This window comes from Dipodomys ordii, unplaced genomic scaffold (genome assembly GCF_000151885.1).
Source record: "Dipodomys ordii isolate 6190 unplaced genomic scaffold, Dord_2.0 Scaffold74, whole genome shotgun sequence".
NCBI lineage: Eukaryota > Metazoa > Chordata > Mammalia > Rodentia > Heteromyidae > Dipodomys > Dipodomys ordii.
In genome coordinates this window covers 1,269,382-1,287,395 of record NW_012267290.1, presented here as the reverse complement: position 1 = coordinate 1,287,395, position 18,014 = coordinate 1,269,382, and the positions used below count along the sequence as shown (strand labels likewise).

General features: G+C 38.5%; 1 protein-coding gene across 8 annotated transcripts in view; it reads right to left on the bottom strand.

The window, feature by feature from the left end:
• Window positions 1-18,014, bottom strand: part of Hmbox1 (homeobox containing 1) — an 89,499-nt gene that overhangs the window by 10,235 nt on the left and 61,250 nt on the right. For all 8 annotated transcript variants that reach the window (XM_013024274.1, XM_013024271.1, XM_013024272.1 and 5 more), the window contains exon 6: window positions 16,424-16,577. In XM_013024274.1, the coding sequence (XP_012879728.1) occupies window positions 16,424-16,577 (154 nt within the window). The remainder of the gene's footprint in view (window positions 1-16,423; window positions 16,578-18,014) is intronic.

The following is an 18,014-nucleotide window of genomic DNA, read 5'->3' as shown; positions in this document are numbered from 1 at the left end:
ACACACACACACACACACACACACACACACACGGCCTTGAATTCAAGCCCCAGAACTGGTACACACACACACACACACACACACACACCACCCTTCCTTGGGTCATTGATTATTCATTTCTTTGTCTCATAGCAGGGAAAATGTATATATCATCCCTCTTTTCAGTGCTAACTTCTCCACTCCAGCAGTACTGAGGATTTGAACTTAGGGCTGTGACGGCACCACACAAAATAATTTTGTTTTTTAGTTTTTCAGACAGGGTCTATGGCAGACCATGATCCTCCACTGGCTGTCTCCTAAGGTATGCTTCACTGGGCCTGGCCCCTACTTGTGTCTTCGATCTTATCTTCCTTTCTTCCCCTCACATTTTCCTTTCTGTCTTGTATTCCCCAGCCTTTCTACGCCAATGCAATGACTAGATACACTGATTATACAATGCACACCTCTTTCCTGTATCACCTCTAAAATCAGGACACGCTTTATAAATGGTAATGTTTTAAAATTAAGTGTGGCAGCATTTTTCTCTCTCTCACTGGTATGTAAGATGTGTTTTACAATCAAGACCTTAAATAGAACATGGTACCGAGCATATGGTACCTGCTAAGACCCAAGGTCCCATTTAAAATAACAGCTATTTTACCTCATGATAATTTCCAACTGACTAGAAAGCTTGTGCCATCACTGGGCCCCTTTCTATGTCTGATTCCTATTCCTAATGCATATCTCTAAGCAGCAGTACTACTCTGTTAACAGATTTTCAAAGGTTTTCAGGTGTTCTGTCTTCTCATGTGCTCCTGTCTTTTTATCTGCTGCTACGTCTACGTATGTATGCTACAGTTTAGGAAAATGGAATAACCTTGTAAACTCTGCAGCTCTGAGCCTTCCTCATGTCTTTCTCTGCTCTCCCTTTCTGCCAATGCAAATCTTGCCTATCTTTTAGGATATAGTGCAAATATTGCTCTGTGTATGTGTGTGCGTGTGCGTGCACATGCGCATGTGTGTGCCAGTATCAGGGTTTGAACTCACTCTCACTTGGCCTTTTCCCTCATGGTTGGTGCTCTACCATTTGAGCTACACCTCCGATCTAGCTTTTGTGCTAGTTAGTTGTAGAGAGACTCTCAGACTTTCTGCACAGGCTGACTTTGAACCAAGATCCTCAGTCTCTTGAGTAGTTAGGACTACAGGTATGAACTACTGGGACTTGGTTCAAATACTATTTTTATTAATTTGTTTTTAATAAAATAACATTGAGGAAATGAACAGTTTAGCTTCACTGCTGAATGTCAGCAAATATTTAAAGAATATCAATTCTTAAGTCATTCTAAAACTCTGAATTCTCTAATTCTTCTAAACTTGTATAAGGCCAGTACTACCCTGATACCAAAGCCAAACAAGGAAACTAAGAAAAAAGAGAGAAAGGAAAAAAAAAGGAAGGAAAAGAGAAAAGAGGAAAGGAAAAAGAAAGAAAATGAGGCTAGCCAGTTAGTCAGTCACTAGCCAATACCCTTAATGATCACAGATATGAATCTCTTCAATAAAATACTAGCATATTGAATCTAATGACAGTCCATTAAAGATTATTCACCATCACCACGAAAGGTTCGTCCTAGGGATACAAGGGTAACTCCATTACACAGTCAATAAACATGACATAACCAATCAACAAAATAAAGGACAAATACTTTATCTCAAAACATGTGTAAAAAGATTTAATAAAATCCTTTTGATAAAAATCTATCAATTTATGATTAAAAAATCTCTGCCTAAACAAGGTATAGGAGGAATATATCCCCAACATCATATAATTGATTTATTTATCTGAATTTAATGTAAAAAAAAAAAAAACAACCCTCAAGTCTTTCTTCTATGTACTCTAGGAAAGAGAATGTGGTAACTGCTCAGGAAAAAGAGAAGTATGGAAGAGTAAAATAATTATGTTTCTATCTAAGTACTCATGAAAGGAGATACTGAGCTTAAGGAATCTGGCTGGGCCCTAACAGTCACTCAAGAGCTGGGGCATGGCTCAAGTAGTGCACTTACCTAACGTGGTGAAGGGCCCTGAGTCCAGTGCCAGCACCATACTAAAAGAAAACACCAGCCACTCAGCAAGCGTTTTTTGATCATCATGAGTAAATAAGTATACATAGTAAGGAATAAATGAAAGAAGGAAACAAGTTGGCTGCTGGTGGCTCATGGCTATAATCCTAGCTACTCCAGAGACTGAGATCTAGGATGGCGTTTTGAAGGCAGCCTCAGCAGGAAAGTCCATGAGACTCTTATCTCCAATAACTACTCATAAAAAGCCGGAAGTGGTACCATGGCTCAAGTGGTAGAGCACTAGCCTTGAGCAAAAGAAGCTCAGGGATAGCACCCAGGCCCTGAGTGCAGGCCCAGAGTTCAAGTCCCAAGACCACCAAATAAACAAACAAACAAATAAATGGAAGCAAGGAAAGGAAGGGAAGGAGGGAGGGAAATAGTGATATAGGGAAACAGAAATAGTGATGCCAGATAAGGACTCTGCTGATGTCTTCCAGGAGAAAGGCTGCTGGGATCTCACCATGCAGCACACTATCTTCTCCAGGTACATTTGTTAGTTTTAACCAAAGTTGTAGGTGAACATAATTACACCAGAATAGTGCTCACTTTTTAATTTCACACAACCAAATGGACTGTCCGTGAAGCTGGGAAACAGGTCTAATTATTCATTTAATCAACCAAACTGATGAGTCTTTGTTTTTAAGAAGATAACTGATTATAGAAAGGGTGGCAAAGATAACTAGAAAAAAACCTCCATTGTAGTTACAGGAAATACAGGTACTCAGTATAAAAGGAGTCATTTCAGTTACACAGAATTCAGTAAGTGCTTTGCTCTGTAGCAGACAGGAATCTGAATGAGAGCAGGATTCTGGACAAGGGGCCGGGGTGGGGGACAGTGAATAAAGCAGAGTAGGGGAAACATGTGTACACTGGAAAGCAGCTATCAAAGAATCTAAAATATTCTGAGACTGGAAAGGAATTCAATATAGCCAATAATGTATGGTGAATGAAATGAGGTGGTTGGTGATCAAACTGAAGGAAAATTTGGGTCTAGATTGAGTATGGAGTTCAATTTTTAGGCAATTAGGAGCTATGGCCTAACTCAGGGATATTCTAGGATCAAAGATGGTTTATAGGGCAGTATTTCTTAATATTAGAGGCAGAAACCCATTACACAGCTGTGGCAATAGCGTAAGAAAAGACCTGAGAAGGTTAAGGCAGAGACACAGATACTTTTGAATCTAGCAAAATGCCTTTTGGACAGCCCCAGACGTCACACACACTATTTGCCATTCACATTCCAGCATTTTGACCTTCAGATTATTTTGTAGGAATATTTATGCCATTCAGAGACTTTGGCTGTTAGTCCCTAAAGGGGACTTAACTCCTAAATGAAGCCCTGGAGCCCCAAACACAGTCGTATTCCCTCTAAGACTGTTTATAGCTCTAGACATTTTCTAATACAAAATTTTTAAAAGGAGAGAAAGGTAAACAGAAGCATCTACAGGCAGCAATAAAAAGATGGTAAATAAACCCTTAGGGCACTATCCTTGTATAGACAAAGGACAATACCAGCTGAATGATCAGAGAGTCTCTTCAGAGAAAAAAAGGGTCATTTTTGCTAGACAGTGACAGCAAGGAATTAAAATGAAAAGTAGCAAAATAATTTACATGACATGAGAGACTATAAGCTAGTAACAAATGGAAATGTCCTTCAAGCACTTTCATTTCAGTAACACTAAAGTCTATAAAAATTGCAGTCAGAGAATTCCTCCTTTTGTGTCTCAGTGAGCTGGTAGGAAACAGAAATTCAGTAAAAGGAGGCCACTGCCAAAAGAATGGGGTGGTTTTAAGAGACAAGGTGATTGAACTATCATAGCCTGGTGAACTTCGTTTTACTATAGAAATATACCTGGCAAGTATGTGGGATAAGCAGGTGTTTCTATAAATAGCCTGTCAAATGCCGACAAGTTCTAACTTCACTGAAAACTCCCTTCCTTCCTCAATGCAAGTTGAACTGCTACCATTTATTTATTTATTTATTTTTTGCAGTTGTGGGGCTTGAACTCTGGATAAGCACTGTCCCTCAGCTCTTTCTTTAGCTCAAGGCTAGCGTTCTACCATTTGAGCCACAGAGCCACTTCTGGTTTTCTGAGTCATTTATTGGAGATAAGAGTCTCACAGACTTTCCTGCCCAGGCTGGCTTTGAACCTCGATTAGATTCAGCCTCCTGAGTAGTTAGGATGACAGGCATGGGCCACTGAAGCCCAGCTGCTACCCTGTTTTGACGTTTACTATTGTTTATTAAAGTAGCAATGGTTAAAGAAACTGTGGTATAGGCATGTGAACAAGAAGCTAGTTAAAATACATTTTCAGAGTATTTAATGATGGAAAACACCAGTTTAAAAAAAGTAGGTTATAAAACCATATGTAATAATTATTCCAATTACATTTACAATGAGAGAGAGAAGGAGAGAGAGAAAAAACAAAAACCTAAATGTTTCAATGTATTCATTGGTATAATAGTCTACATTTACTTACAAATATAAAAATAAACATTTGTAAATAGTTTTTATACTCAGTGTTTACTGAATATTCAATGATGTGTTTGTATCAATTTTTCAATAAATGTTGCCTAAAAATTGGGCTAATGATTACATATCAGTACCCCTAGCGCTTGGGAGGGTCACGCAGCATGGCCACAAGCTAAGGACAGAATGGGCTACTTAGTACGTCATAGAGACCGAAAAATATACCAAATGCTAACGTTATTATTTTGGAATGCCAATATGAAGAGATATTTTAGTCTTCTACCTTCTACTTCACTGTATTTGTCTATTTTATATATTAAGCAAGTCATAACTATAATTCAGGAAAACAATATTTGAAAATAAAGTTTTCTGTTTCAAAGAATGAGGAAAGTGGAAATTACATATAATTATTCTTTTTTTGGGGAGGGGGCTTGAACTCAGGGCCTAGGACTCTTGCTTTTTGCTGGCACTCTATTACTTGAGCCACACCTCCCCTTTGGGATTTTTGCTAGTTGACTGAAGAGTCTTATGAACTTTTCTGCCTGGGCTGGCTTCAAACTGTGATCCTTAGTCCTCAGTCTCCTGAGTAGCAAGGATTATAGGTGTAAGCCTGGTTATAATTATTTTTAAGTACACTATAGCACAACAAAGCAATGCTGTCCTACACATTCATGTCAATTTTAGAAATGAATTCATTTTTAATTCTAAGCTTTTAAAAGGTGTGAATATAGGAAAAAGATAAAATATAAGTGGGTTCCATTGCAACAATGAGATGTACATGACATCATGTCAAAAACGAACCTTCCAACTTTGGTGGGGAGGCTGGGGAGATGGGAAGGGAGGGAAGGGGAAACAAAGAAGGAGGCAACAATGCTTGATAAGAAATGCACTCATTAACTTGCCCATGTAATTGTAACCCTCTGTACAGTGTTTTCACAATAAATTTTAAAAAAGAAAAAAAATATAAGTGGGTTCTATTACAGAATTTGGGTTTTGTTTTGTTTTGTGCCAGTGCTGGGGCTTGGATTTAGGGATTGGGACCTTTTAGCTTTTCCTTCTCAAGGTTGGCACTCTATCACTTAAGCCACAGCTCCACTTCCGGCTTTATGCTGGTTAATTGAAGATAAGAGTCTCAAGAGTTTTTCTGACCAGGCTATCTCTGTCCATGACACTCAGATCTCAGTTTCTTGAATAGCCAGGATAGCAGTGGATATGCTAGGCCAGAGTTGGACATTTTTACAGTGATGCACCATCTTACAGTTTTAGAATAAAAAATTCTGTGAGAAGGAAAGAGCTTATGACTAGACCAAGGATTCAGGCATGAGAAGTGCAATTTTCAAATCTTAATTCATACGTGAATATGGTAGCCTACCAGGCAGCTCATTACACTTTGACCTGCAGCTGAGGTTTCCTACTTACTTCATTGGCTCAATGGTCTAACAGGAACAGCCATTACTCAGCTCAGACACAGCACTGTTTCTGACTGCATTTTAAGATATGTAATACAAATTCCTTAGCAATGAATCATCTAGACCATTCTCCTGCTAATTTCCCAAGAGTTCCTGGAAGCAAAGATGTGGTGGCATCAGTAAGAAACCCCCGCTCACCCAAGGACCGCAGCCACTTCACAGTGGGACTTGCTCCTTGTGAAGAAAACCTAATTGCTCTGGGGACAACTAACACACTCATCTAGCTTTTCCCCTCCTGGACAGAAAAGAATTAAACTTCAGAACTTTTCTCTAGAATTGCAGCACCAATACACTTTTGTAAAAGTCTGTGTCTAAACTGAGTGTAATCCAACCCTTAGAAGGCTGAGGGAAGAGAATCATTAGTTCTCAGCCAGCCCGAGCTACATAGTGAGACATTTGTCTCAAAGCTGCACACAAGAGTCAATGTCTACAGTACAGTTAGCAATTTCTTAGATATTAGCAGGATTTTTTTAAAAGCATTTTTTTGGGGGATTGGTAGTGGGGCTTGAACCCAGGGCCTAGGTGCTGTCCTTCAGCTTCTTTTGCTCAAGGCTAGCATTTTACCACTCTGAACCACAGCACTGCTTCCAGTTTTTGAGGGGTTAATTGGAGGGAGATAGGACTCCCACAGGTACTTTTTCTGCCCAGGTTGGCTTTGAACCATGATCCTGAGATTTCAGCCTCCTGACTAACTACGATTACAGGCATGAGCCATCAGCCCCTGGCTGAAAAAAAAAAAGGCTTTAAAACCATTACCAGGGTGATAACATGCCTTTCATCACTTGTTTGAAAAAGGAAAAAAATCCATACTTGAGAACTATGGGCACCATGAAATGTGACCTATGGTCCTTCATTGCTAAGATTCTGTTTTTTTGTTTACTAGTACCTACTTGCTTTTTGATAACCAGGTATCAAGGACAGTTCTTGATAAAGGAGCTGAATTTTCAGTACACAAGCTCCTATAACTAGGCCTTAGGCAGAACATGGATTATCCCTTGTCCAACAGCTTCTTTTAAATGAAGTACTATCATACTAGTGATTTCATGTTATGTTTTACCATGTGGCATCTGCAAAGTTTTCCTTCTAATGTACATACCTTTTACTCATACAATTTTCTATAAAGACCAAGAAAAGGATTGAGGTAACTTTTCTGGAGTTCCCAGAGAGGGAAAAAAGTTAAAATTAGTAAGTCCTGCCTGGTGCTGATGGTTCACACCTGTAATCCTAGCTACTCAGGAGGCTGAAATGTGTTGATTGCTGTTAAAGCCATCCGGATCAAGAAAGTCTATGACATTCATATCCAATTTACCAGCAGAAAAAGTGGAAGTGCATGCTGTGGCTCAAAGTGGTAGAGTGCTAGTCTTGAGTGAAAGAGCTCAGAGATAGCATCCTGGTGCTAAGTTCAAGCCCCATTACCAATAAAAAATATTTTTTTAAAGTCCTAACTGTACTAAAGAAAGACAATGGAGAACAGTACTTCTGTTTAGAGACATGTCTCTTGACTGAATACCAATGAACCCATCACCTAGTTGCTTGGCATGTTACTTTACCAATGACGAAAGGAATATGCATGAGAGGGCATGGGTTTCCTAGTTTCCAAACATGAGTGGTAACTAAGATAATACCAGAGGAAACTGTGGTGCTTTGGAAAGAGAACTGAATGCCCCAGTTCGCCAACTACTACGCATCAGTGCTAGTGTGCTCCTTGCTGCCGCTTCCTTCACCATCGCTGGGTGGGGGTTGAATCTTCTGGTCCTTTTTGCTAGGCTTTGCAGGTAGGAAATGGGTTTACACAGAGATTGGAAAGGAGATCTGGAATTAAGTCTCTTACTTGGTTGATGGGTCTTTATTGTAATAGGAAGATCATAGTACAAGATTGAGAAGGATCATTTCCTTGTCTTCTATGCATGGCTGTTCTTAGGGCTGCACTGAGCTTTTGCCAAAGGCCCGCTCATGCTAAAATTACGGCCACAGTGACTACAATGAAAACTGGTTTTCCCAGGTTCAATCCAACAGAAAGAAACTAAGCACAGACAGCAACACAGATTCTTTTAAGAATCAAGAGTAAACTGGTCTGTGATTATCCTGAGAAACACATTACTTTCCATAGAGGGACTTAGTACTTTTACTTACACCTAGCCTTTTATTTCCCAGGTTTTGGCTTGCTACCATTTTTAGTGGGAATTAGTCAAATCCCCAGGGTATAGATAAGTGAGTTTTCAGTTGCCTTTTAAAACACCAAATTAATTCTAATAACATTCAATACGACTTACATTAATAATACCAGAGTTGAAAAGTTATGTTCCAAACAAGTTCAGTAAGCTTCTTCAAAGTGATACTACAGAGAAAAGATATTTTGATGGCAAACTGATGTTTCTATTCTATTTCTAGAATGTTTAGTCTAACAGTCTTATTATTTTGGTTGCAATGGGATTGAAACTGACAGCCTTGTGCTTTATAGACAGACACTCTACCACTTGAGCCATGTCCCCCACCTGTTTTTGCTTTAGCTAGTTTTCTGTTAGGGTCTGACTCTTTTGTTATTGCTTTACCCAGAGCAACCCTTGAACAGCCATCTCCCAACCTATGCCTTCCACAACTGCACCTGGCTTATTGGTTGAAATGGGGTCTTATTAACTTAGACCAAAATCCTCCTGAGTTTTGAGTATCTGGGATTATAGGTATGAGCCACTGTGTTGGGATAACAACTTATTTTAATGCATTATTGCATTGTAAGGCCCAAGAAGGTATTCTGTCTTATTAATTATTGTTTCTCCTACAGACTACCACAAAGACTGATACAAAGGAGAAGCTTAAATATTCCTTTGAGTTCAGAAAAGAAAAATCTCACTAGCTTTCCATAAAGATTTTCCAACTAGACCATAGCTGATGTCCATTACTATTAATGTTTATGATAGACTTATAATTCAAATTCTGAGACAAATCAGTATGCTCACTGGAGACTTACTATGTACAGTGCCAATAAATTCCCAACTCTGCTTCATCTCTTCATAAATGTGGCCACAACACAGGATGAGGAATATGGGGTCTTTTGTCACATTTAATTGGCTCAGAGACCAGAGAAATAGTGCTGTATTTCTTTTAAGAGATGAAGCTGCAGGCCAAGTATCCACCTGAGGATGGGGAAAACTTGTAATCTGCTTCAGAAACATTGTGATTCTTCTTGTTTTGGCTATTTCTGTTTGACCAAAAAAGAACCAGGAAGTATAATTTGCCAATTTTAAAATGCATTTAAGGACAGTTCATCTTCATACTGGCTATGAGAAATGGATTGGGATAACTTTACCTGTCAATAAGTGGGAAAGTTTTGTTGTTTTTTCCTCAAATAGTCTAATGGATTGAAATGAGGTCATGTCCAGGCTCCTGCTGTCTCATATAAATGTTAAGAACTTCCTTCTATTTACAGAGATACTGGAGACGCGGATCATTATGTTCCACTGGAGTCATTCCACAAGGATGTAAGAGGAGATAAACTCCTTTTAAAATTCAAGTTCTCATATCTATTAATTCTAAAATTTATACTGTATTGTCTCAGTATTTTCTATGGTAGAACAGCAATGACATCAAAAGTGAGGGAAAGGAAGACCAGGGGCCAGGGTACAGAGTACATGTCATGTACTCTGGAGATCAGAACGGGCATTATACTTTAAAGGACTTGATTCTGTTGCCACAAAATAGTTTCTATGAATGAAAGATAGTACAATGATCAGGCTAAGGAAAAACAAGAGTGAAGCAAGTAAAAGTAATTTTTCCCACTCTCTTTTGAGTCATTTGATTGGCTCACTTTAAATATTTCTATTATCATTTATCCTTAAACAGAAAGTCTTACAACTTAAAAAAATATTTATCTTTATGAAGAAGTTGGACAAAAGGGTTTCAATTCCAGGAGTCAGGTTATGGTTACAATGCATCTTGATCAATGTCACTAAGAATAATTATTTAATGGCTAGCATTGTAGCTCATGATAAAGCACCTGTCTAGCAAGAGAAGAGCTCTAAATTCAAACCCCAGCGACACCAAAAAAGAAAAAGAAAGATTTAAGTTTTATTATTTCTTTCAGTCTTTCCTTGTATGTTTGCCTTTTATTTATTTGCCTTTATTTTATTATAATACAATCTGTCATCTGTTGCTTAACATTACTTTGTTTACATTTTCCCCAACTTTACACGAGTTATATCTATCATTTTACTGTGACACTATATTTAATAAACTCATCCTTACTGTGTTAGTCACTTGCTAAAAAGATATTACACCTAAATGTAAAGGAGCATAAAGAAATCACTGAATTTCCTTCCCAAACAATCTTGGTCAGATGAATGTGAACCAGCATTAAATCTCTGGAAAGTATTGGGTACTTAGCATACAGCATGAGCAGATTTAAAAATTATCTTCATGATAATAGTTCTAGCTGAATAATGATGTAGAAATACTAAAGGAATATTTGCTAGGAGGATCACTGGACATGAAAAAGGAAGAAAAAAAACCAGAAATCTAACTTTCTTGTAATGATGAGATCTTTTATACAGCCATATTCCTATTGTTATTAGTAATTGATCCTAAACTTCATTGAAAGTTAAAAATAAAGACTCCTATTTGTCAATAAATAAATAGTTCTATCTGAAGACCAGTTCCTAGGAACGGAACTTTCACATATACCCTCCTAGTCTGTCAGTACCATGTTTGTCAGTCAGCTTAGGTTACAGTTCCCTTGGTTTCTGGCTTTGTGTATTATAATAATGAAATACCTTGAAGGTTTTGCAATCCAAAAATATAGAGAAACTTTTGTTCACCTATCATTTAATCAGCCCAGATAGAATTCTATAGTATTCTATAGTTCTTCTTTCTTATAATAGAAAACTAAAAACTTACTCTCTACTCAGAAGAATTAGATTTCTCTTAGTTTTCAGTTTATTTCTAAAACTTTCTTTAGAGTTAGAAAGGACATGTTATTTTCCTCTCCATTACAATGCTGCTTACAAAAGAAAATATCTCCTTCACATGTAGATTCACATTCATCTGACCAAGATTGTTTGGGAAGGAAATTCAGTGATTTCTTTATGCTCCTTTACATTGAAGTGTAATATCTTTTTAGCAAGTGACTAACACAGTAAGGATGAGTTTATTAAATATAGTGTCACAGTAAAATGATAGATATAACTCGTGTAAAGTTGGGGAAAATGTAAAAGATTTAATGCTGGAGTGGGAAATATTTTCCTATCCACAGCCATGGGGCCTCAAAAATGAACGATCTCCACACAAATTAAGAAATTATTTAACATCTAAGAGTGATACAGTTTTAGAAACTAGAAGGATTGTTAGAAATTTTACATTTACTAATTGTTTGGGGAAATATATTGAACAACTTTTTATGGGGGGTAGGCAGTTGGTGCTGGTCCTGGTGCTTGAACTCAGGACCTGGGTGCTGTTCCTGAGCTATGTTGCACAAACTTCTCTCTACCACTTGAGCCACAGCTCCACTTCTGGCTTTTTGAATTATCAACTGGACAGTGTTGTTGGCTTTCTTGACCAGGCTGGTTTCAAACCATGATTATCAGATCTCAGCCTCCTGAGTAGCTAGGATTATAGGTGTGAACTACCAGCACTCAGTAAATTTGTTTTTTAAATTAAATAGGATCTGCCTCAAAGCTGAATGTAGGAGAAAGAAGAAAGAAATTTTATCACTGACAGAAACATAGGGAAGAAAGATTTATTTTAGCTTAAATTTCAGAGGTGCTGCTTCACTGTGGAGGGGAAGGCATGGTGAAATACAGCAGTTCCATCATGGTGGTTAGGAGGAAGAGAAAGGGGATACAGGAAGGAGCCAAGGCAATATAAAGGCCCAAGAGCATGGCTCCTGGGACCTGCTTCTCCCAACTAGGCTCCACCTCCTACCTCGCCCCAGCTACCAATAATGCCATCCCATCATGAGTCCACCAAGGGGAGAATCCACTGATCAGATCAGTCTTCCGCATTTTATACTGGGGGCACGGACCAAGTGGTAGATAGAGCATTTGCCTAGTACACGCAAGGCCCTGACTGCAGTCTTAGGACTACAAAGAACAGAATAGAATGAAACAAAATGAAAAGCAGATTAAAAGACAAATTTGACTTCAAGAAATGGGATCAGAAGTGGAGAAAGACTTCCTAAATAAATTGTTTAAAACCTCACAATGGTAATTTAAGTCAATAAAATAACAGTAAACAGTAACAACAACAAAAGAAGAGAGCAGATTACTGTTTTGAAAATTGCTATATAAGAACACTGAAGACACAGATCTTCCGAAGTTACTCAGAGCTTGAACTTATGAGTCTCCTTTGTCTTCATCTTATTTACACATACCAAAACATATGCCCTGTATCATCATACCATAATTGAGCATATTTCAGTTAGAAGACTAGGAAAAGAAATGTTCTTTTTGCAGGTTGGGATTGTAATGACTGGCAAAACACTAGGCAAGCTGGCTCTGCAGTTGTTTGAACCACACCCAGTCTGTAGTTAAATATAGAATTTAGTTTCTGGAACTATTGGTCTTCTTAACCTTCACAGTCTAAAGTGTTCACTGAAAAAAAAATTAAAAGTAAAGAGGAAAAAGGAAAGAGACTAAAATCAAAATCCAAGTACTAATAAACTGCCCTGGGAAGAATTCCAAAATGCAGTAAAGACCAAGAGAATTAAATTACAGAAACCTGAAGCAACAATGTAGAAACATGCTTTATAAGCTGATTTGTCTCTTCCATGCTAATTCTCTCAGGATGTATAACACACTTGTATAAAATGCATTTCTGTATTATGCACATGTCTCTAAATAACATTATAAACATGTCACATTAACAGCAAGGATACAACTTTGGAGCTAAGATTTAATTTGGGTTTGTTAAAAGTATTATGGTTGTGATGTTATTTTTGTTCATAAAGGCACATATTTTTCTAAGAATCTATTTTTAGATGCTTAAATTTGGGGTGAAGAGACATCCTCAAACTAGTTTTTAATATTGGCCCTTGGTCTTCTGGGAAGAATATTTTGGATTAATTTTGAAAACGACTTTGAAAGCCGGGTGCCGGTGGCTCATGCCTGTCATCCTAGCTACTCAGGAGGCTGAGATCTGAGGATCGCAGTTCAAAGCCAGACCAGGCAGAAAAGTCTGTGAAACTCTTATCTCCAATAAACCACCACCAGAAAAATGGAAGTGGCGCTGTAGCTCAAGTGGTAGAGCGCTAGCCTTGAGCTGAAGAGCTGAGGAACAGCGCCCAGGCCGAGTTCAAGGCCCACAACCAACCAGCCCCCCCAAAAAAAAAACTGCTTTGAAGATTATAATTTTTTTTTTTTTTTTTTGTCGGTCGTGGGGCCTGAACTCTGGGCCTGGGCGCTGTCCCTCAGCTCTTCAGCTCAAGGCGAGTGCTCTACCACTTGAGCTACAGCGCCACTTCCAGTTTTCTGGTGGTTTATTGGAGATAGGAGTCTCACAGTCTCTGCTGCCCGGGCTGGCTTTGAACCACGATCCTCAGATCCTCAGCTAGGATTACAGGCATGAGCCACCAGCGCCCGGCTTATAAATGTTAAAAGAACAAAAAAATGTGTTCTTTAAAATTTGAGTGCTCCGGATTTCTTACTGCTTTTATACTGTTCATCAAAGATGAATATGGAATGTAAGAACAAAAAATGTATTACAGATATACTGTTCCCTAAGTACAGTAAAAGATGCAATAAGTTTTAATTGCAAACACACCCAGAGACATACATTTGTCTTCATTTCCATCCTTGTGGAAATACTCAAATACAGAGTCTTCATTCAGCCACTTCAACTAGAAATAAGAGCAATAAGTAACCTTTCTGCAAAAACTTGACTCCAAAGCTGGTCATCTTAACACTGTGTCCTGTTGCTTCTGTTATTACTATACACCGTCAAATGCATTCCTGTATCTGGCCAAGCTTTTCCAAGTTGCTACTTTCTTCCTAACTTGCTTCATTTGGTAGAACAATCCATAAGGTTTAGAAATTCCATTCTATCTTCCTCCCTTGAGTCAAGAAAGGTGCAACACCCAGGTCTCATTGTTCTGTGTGTCAGTCTCAGACTCTACAACCACAGAGAAAGAGCTGCTGCCAAAGCTACAGGTAATCCCTACAGATGAAAGGAAAGGCCATTGGAAGCCTGGTTCCTAGGCCACAAGGCCTGCACAACTGCTCACTCAGCTTTCTTTTCAGATCTACTGGGCGCATCATTTTTTACTCATTTCAAATGGCCTGAATTATTTCTATTCTCTCACTAGCACTTTGTCATGCAGCTAGGAAGTAGCTGATTTAATGAATGAACAAAGGGATAGGATTATGAAACAGGAGTCACAGGTGAGTTCACAGGATTTACAGATGTAAATTTCTCAAGGGCAGATGACTCAGCCCCCCCTTTGCACATATGTAAGCTACTTGAGGTAGCCTAGGTTACTGCTAACACATAACAAATACTTCATAAAGGACCCAATGAGTATCATCAATAATCACATTCTCTTTTATTCATTACAATTCAAGTCAGATCTTCTACAAAACTAACAACAAAAATCTTCGTAAATATGAAAAAAAAATTGCCTGTATGAGTCTAGTAAGCCCATACCTACTTTCCAGGGCCAGCAATCATCATTTCATCACTCATCTTCTCCCTACTTAAATTCTCATGTGCTCTTAAACTAATACAAGGTTGCAATACATGTTAATCTAGCAACATCAGACTCTAGTGTTAACCAAAGCCAAGTTTATATGCTAAAAAAAAGTGCATACTCAAATGAAAATTGCATTCTTCTCAGTTAATCTATGATTAACGCTATCTAGAGATGTGCATGTCGCTTGGCTATTTATTAGATCTGTCAGCCCAAGGAAGTTATTTTACCTTTGTGAGTTCCTGTAACTTCATTTGAAAAGGACTGTAGTGAGCATCAAATGTGGAAGGTCAGTATCTGTGAAGCTGGAATAGTATACTACGTTTCCCTTCTAAGCAGTTTAATTGAGATATAATCCAAATACTAAACCATTTACCCATTTGAAGTATTCAACACTTTTCATATATTCACAAAGTTGTAAATCACTACAATGAATTTTAGAAAATTTCTCCCCTCCCCCAATGAAGCCACATATACCGTCGCTATCCCCAGGCTCAAGTCCTCTGTTTTCCTCAGCCTAGATTAGATTTCTTTTCTTTTCTTTTTTTGGGTCCAGTCATGGGGCCTGAACTCTGGGCCTGGGCGCTGTCCCTCAGCTTTTCAGCTCAAGGCTAGCGCTCTACCACTTGAGCCATAGCGTCACTTCCAGCTTTTTTCTTTTTGCTTATGTGGTGCTGAGGAATCGAACCCAGGGCCTCAGGCATGCAAGGCAAGTGCTCTACCATTGAGCCACCTTCCCAGCCCCTAGATTAGATTTCTATACATTAGATTATTCTGGATATTTCCTCTAAGTGGACTCATATAAAATTGTTCTTTGTGATAATAAATGTTTCCATAATAGAATGTTTTCAAGTCAAATATGTGGAGAAAAAAAGCTCAAAAGTCAAATATGTGGAATAAACAATGTAATTAGCTCAGGAGAAAGGAAAAAGCATTACTTCCATACAATATTATACATTCATATATTCTTATATATGGGAATAATGTATATCTACTACGAACCAAGCATGAAGATATGTAGTAGGCAAAATAGTTAGCATTTAGGGAATTTGAATATGACAAGAAACAGGAAAATATGACACTCTACTGCTTATAAACTTCTTCATCAAAACACAATTCCATAGAGAACACTTTAGGAGGTAACTAAGAGGATAATATCATAGGGCTTCAGCTAACTATAGCAAACATTTTATAAGCATGCATTTATACCATGTCAGATGTGAAAAATGAGGCTAAGGTCAGAAAATTGTTGAGTACCGAGTATGGTCTGGGAACTGGTGGTAAGAGTGAGAGGACAAACTACCGAATCAAAATTAAAAACAAGTACTTTCTAACCTGTGGGAGTGCGTGCCATGAGACCAGCCTCCTTGCTGAGCAAAGCTCAATGAGGACCTCCTTTATAATTACCCAGTATTTTGGATAAATATACCTCAAAAAGATTTTTTTTCAAAATATGAAAGACATAATGTCAAATACATCTTTTAAAAGTTTCTTAAATTACTAAGAGCACTACTAAAATTAGTGGCTAGATGTGAATTCCTATTTTATGATTTCTCAATTTATTTCAATAATACACACTTAAAACATACCAAAATACTCACAGAGATAGAATTCTTATTCCAAATTACTTTCTGGAAATAAAAACTGTCCTAAGCTAGCCAAACTTCCTTTCTTTCCTAAGTTTGGGAAATGTCTTAGGAAAAGCAGACATGTACCTTTCCATGACAGCCAGACACTCCTTTCTCCAGGTAAATCGACTCCCTCGTCGGAGACGGAAGGTCCCAGATGTGGCAGAGACAGGGGGAGGTGTTTGTCTCCATTCAAGGTCCTCTATTGAAATCGGGGCAGGTCTCATACTTAATGTAGCCCCTAAAATAAACAAGAGGTTTTCAGCAGATATCTTGCTATTTATTAAAAGTCAAAATAACAAAATATCATGAAAACAAGAATAAATGAGCATAATAAATTTTGTTCTTCTATTGAAACTTGTAGGCCAATATATTCAATATTCCCATTTTTAAAAACAGTGACTAAAATAAAAAGTTGAAGAGGTAAAAAAATTCTTCCTTACAAAGTGAATCAGAGTCAGTGGCTCATACCTGCAATCCTAGCTACACAGAAGGCTGAGATCTGAAGATCACAGTTGGAAGCCAGTTGGGCAGGGAAGTCCATGAAACACTTATCTCCAATTAACCACCAAAAAGCTGGAAGTGGAGCTGTGACTCAAGTGGTAGAGTATTATCCTTGAGCAAAAAAGCTCAAGGACAGTGCCAAAGGTCTGAGTTCAAGCCCCAGACATATGCATATGCACACATGCACATACACAAAAGTGAATCAGAACAAAGGCAGTGTGTCTTGTAGACCTCCTCTGTACCCTTACCTAGTGTATGTACATTTACCTCATATTTTCTTGGCTAATATTCATGGATGTAAACTTTGCACTTTGCCTGAGTGCAGGGCTCATCCTCTCCCCACACAGTCCAGCTCCTCTCCACCCTCTCCATCGCCTTTCTTTACACCTAGGCTTTACTCTAGGCTTAAATATAAGAATGCAATGGCCTGGCGCCAGTGCCTCATGCCTGTAATCCTAGCTACTCTGGAGGCTAAGATCTGAGGATCACGGTTCAAAGCCAGCCTGGGAAGGAAAAGTTTGTGATACTCTTATCTCCAATAAACTACCAGAAAACTGGAAGTGGTGCTGTGGTTCAAGTGGTAGAGTGCTAGCGTTGAGCTGAAGAGCTGAGGGACAGTACCCAGGCCCAGAGTTCAAGCCCCATGACCACTACCACCAACAACAAAAAAGAATACAATGACCTCTATTATTTCTTGAATTTGAACAGCATGTGTCTTCAGAGCTCAGTCCCTAGCCCCTTTTCCTTTCTTTCTCTCCTTACACTGTTAAACTCATCTCCTCAAAGTGTAATTATAATCATTTGATTCCTTTGGTTAAAAAAAAAATGTTGGCCAAGCACCAGGTTGTTCATGTCTATAATCCTACCTACTCAGGAGGCTGAGATCTAAGGATCACAGTTCAAAGCCAGCCTGAACAGGAAAGTCTGAGACTCTTGTCTCTAATTAACCAGAAAGAGCACTGTGGCCCAAGGTGGTAAGAGTGCTAGCCTTGGGTGAAAGAGCTCAGAGACAGTGCCCAAGCCCTGAGTTCAAGCCCCTGGACAGGCAAAACAAAACAAGTCCCCTTTGTTTATGGTTTAATCCAAATCCTTACTATAGACTTACAAGGCAGGTCAGACCTTGTGGAGCTTATACATATGTTAACAGATGTAAATTAATACATATTAATAGGAA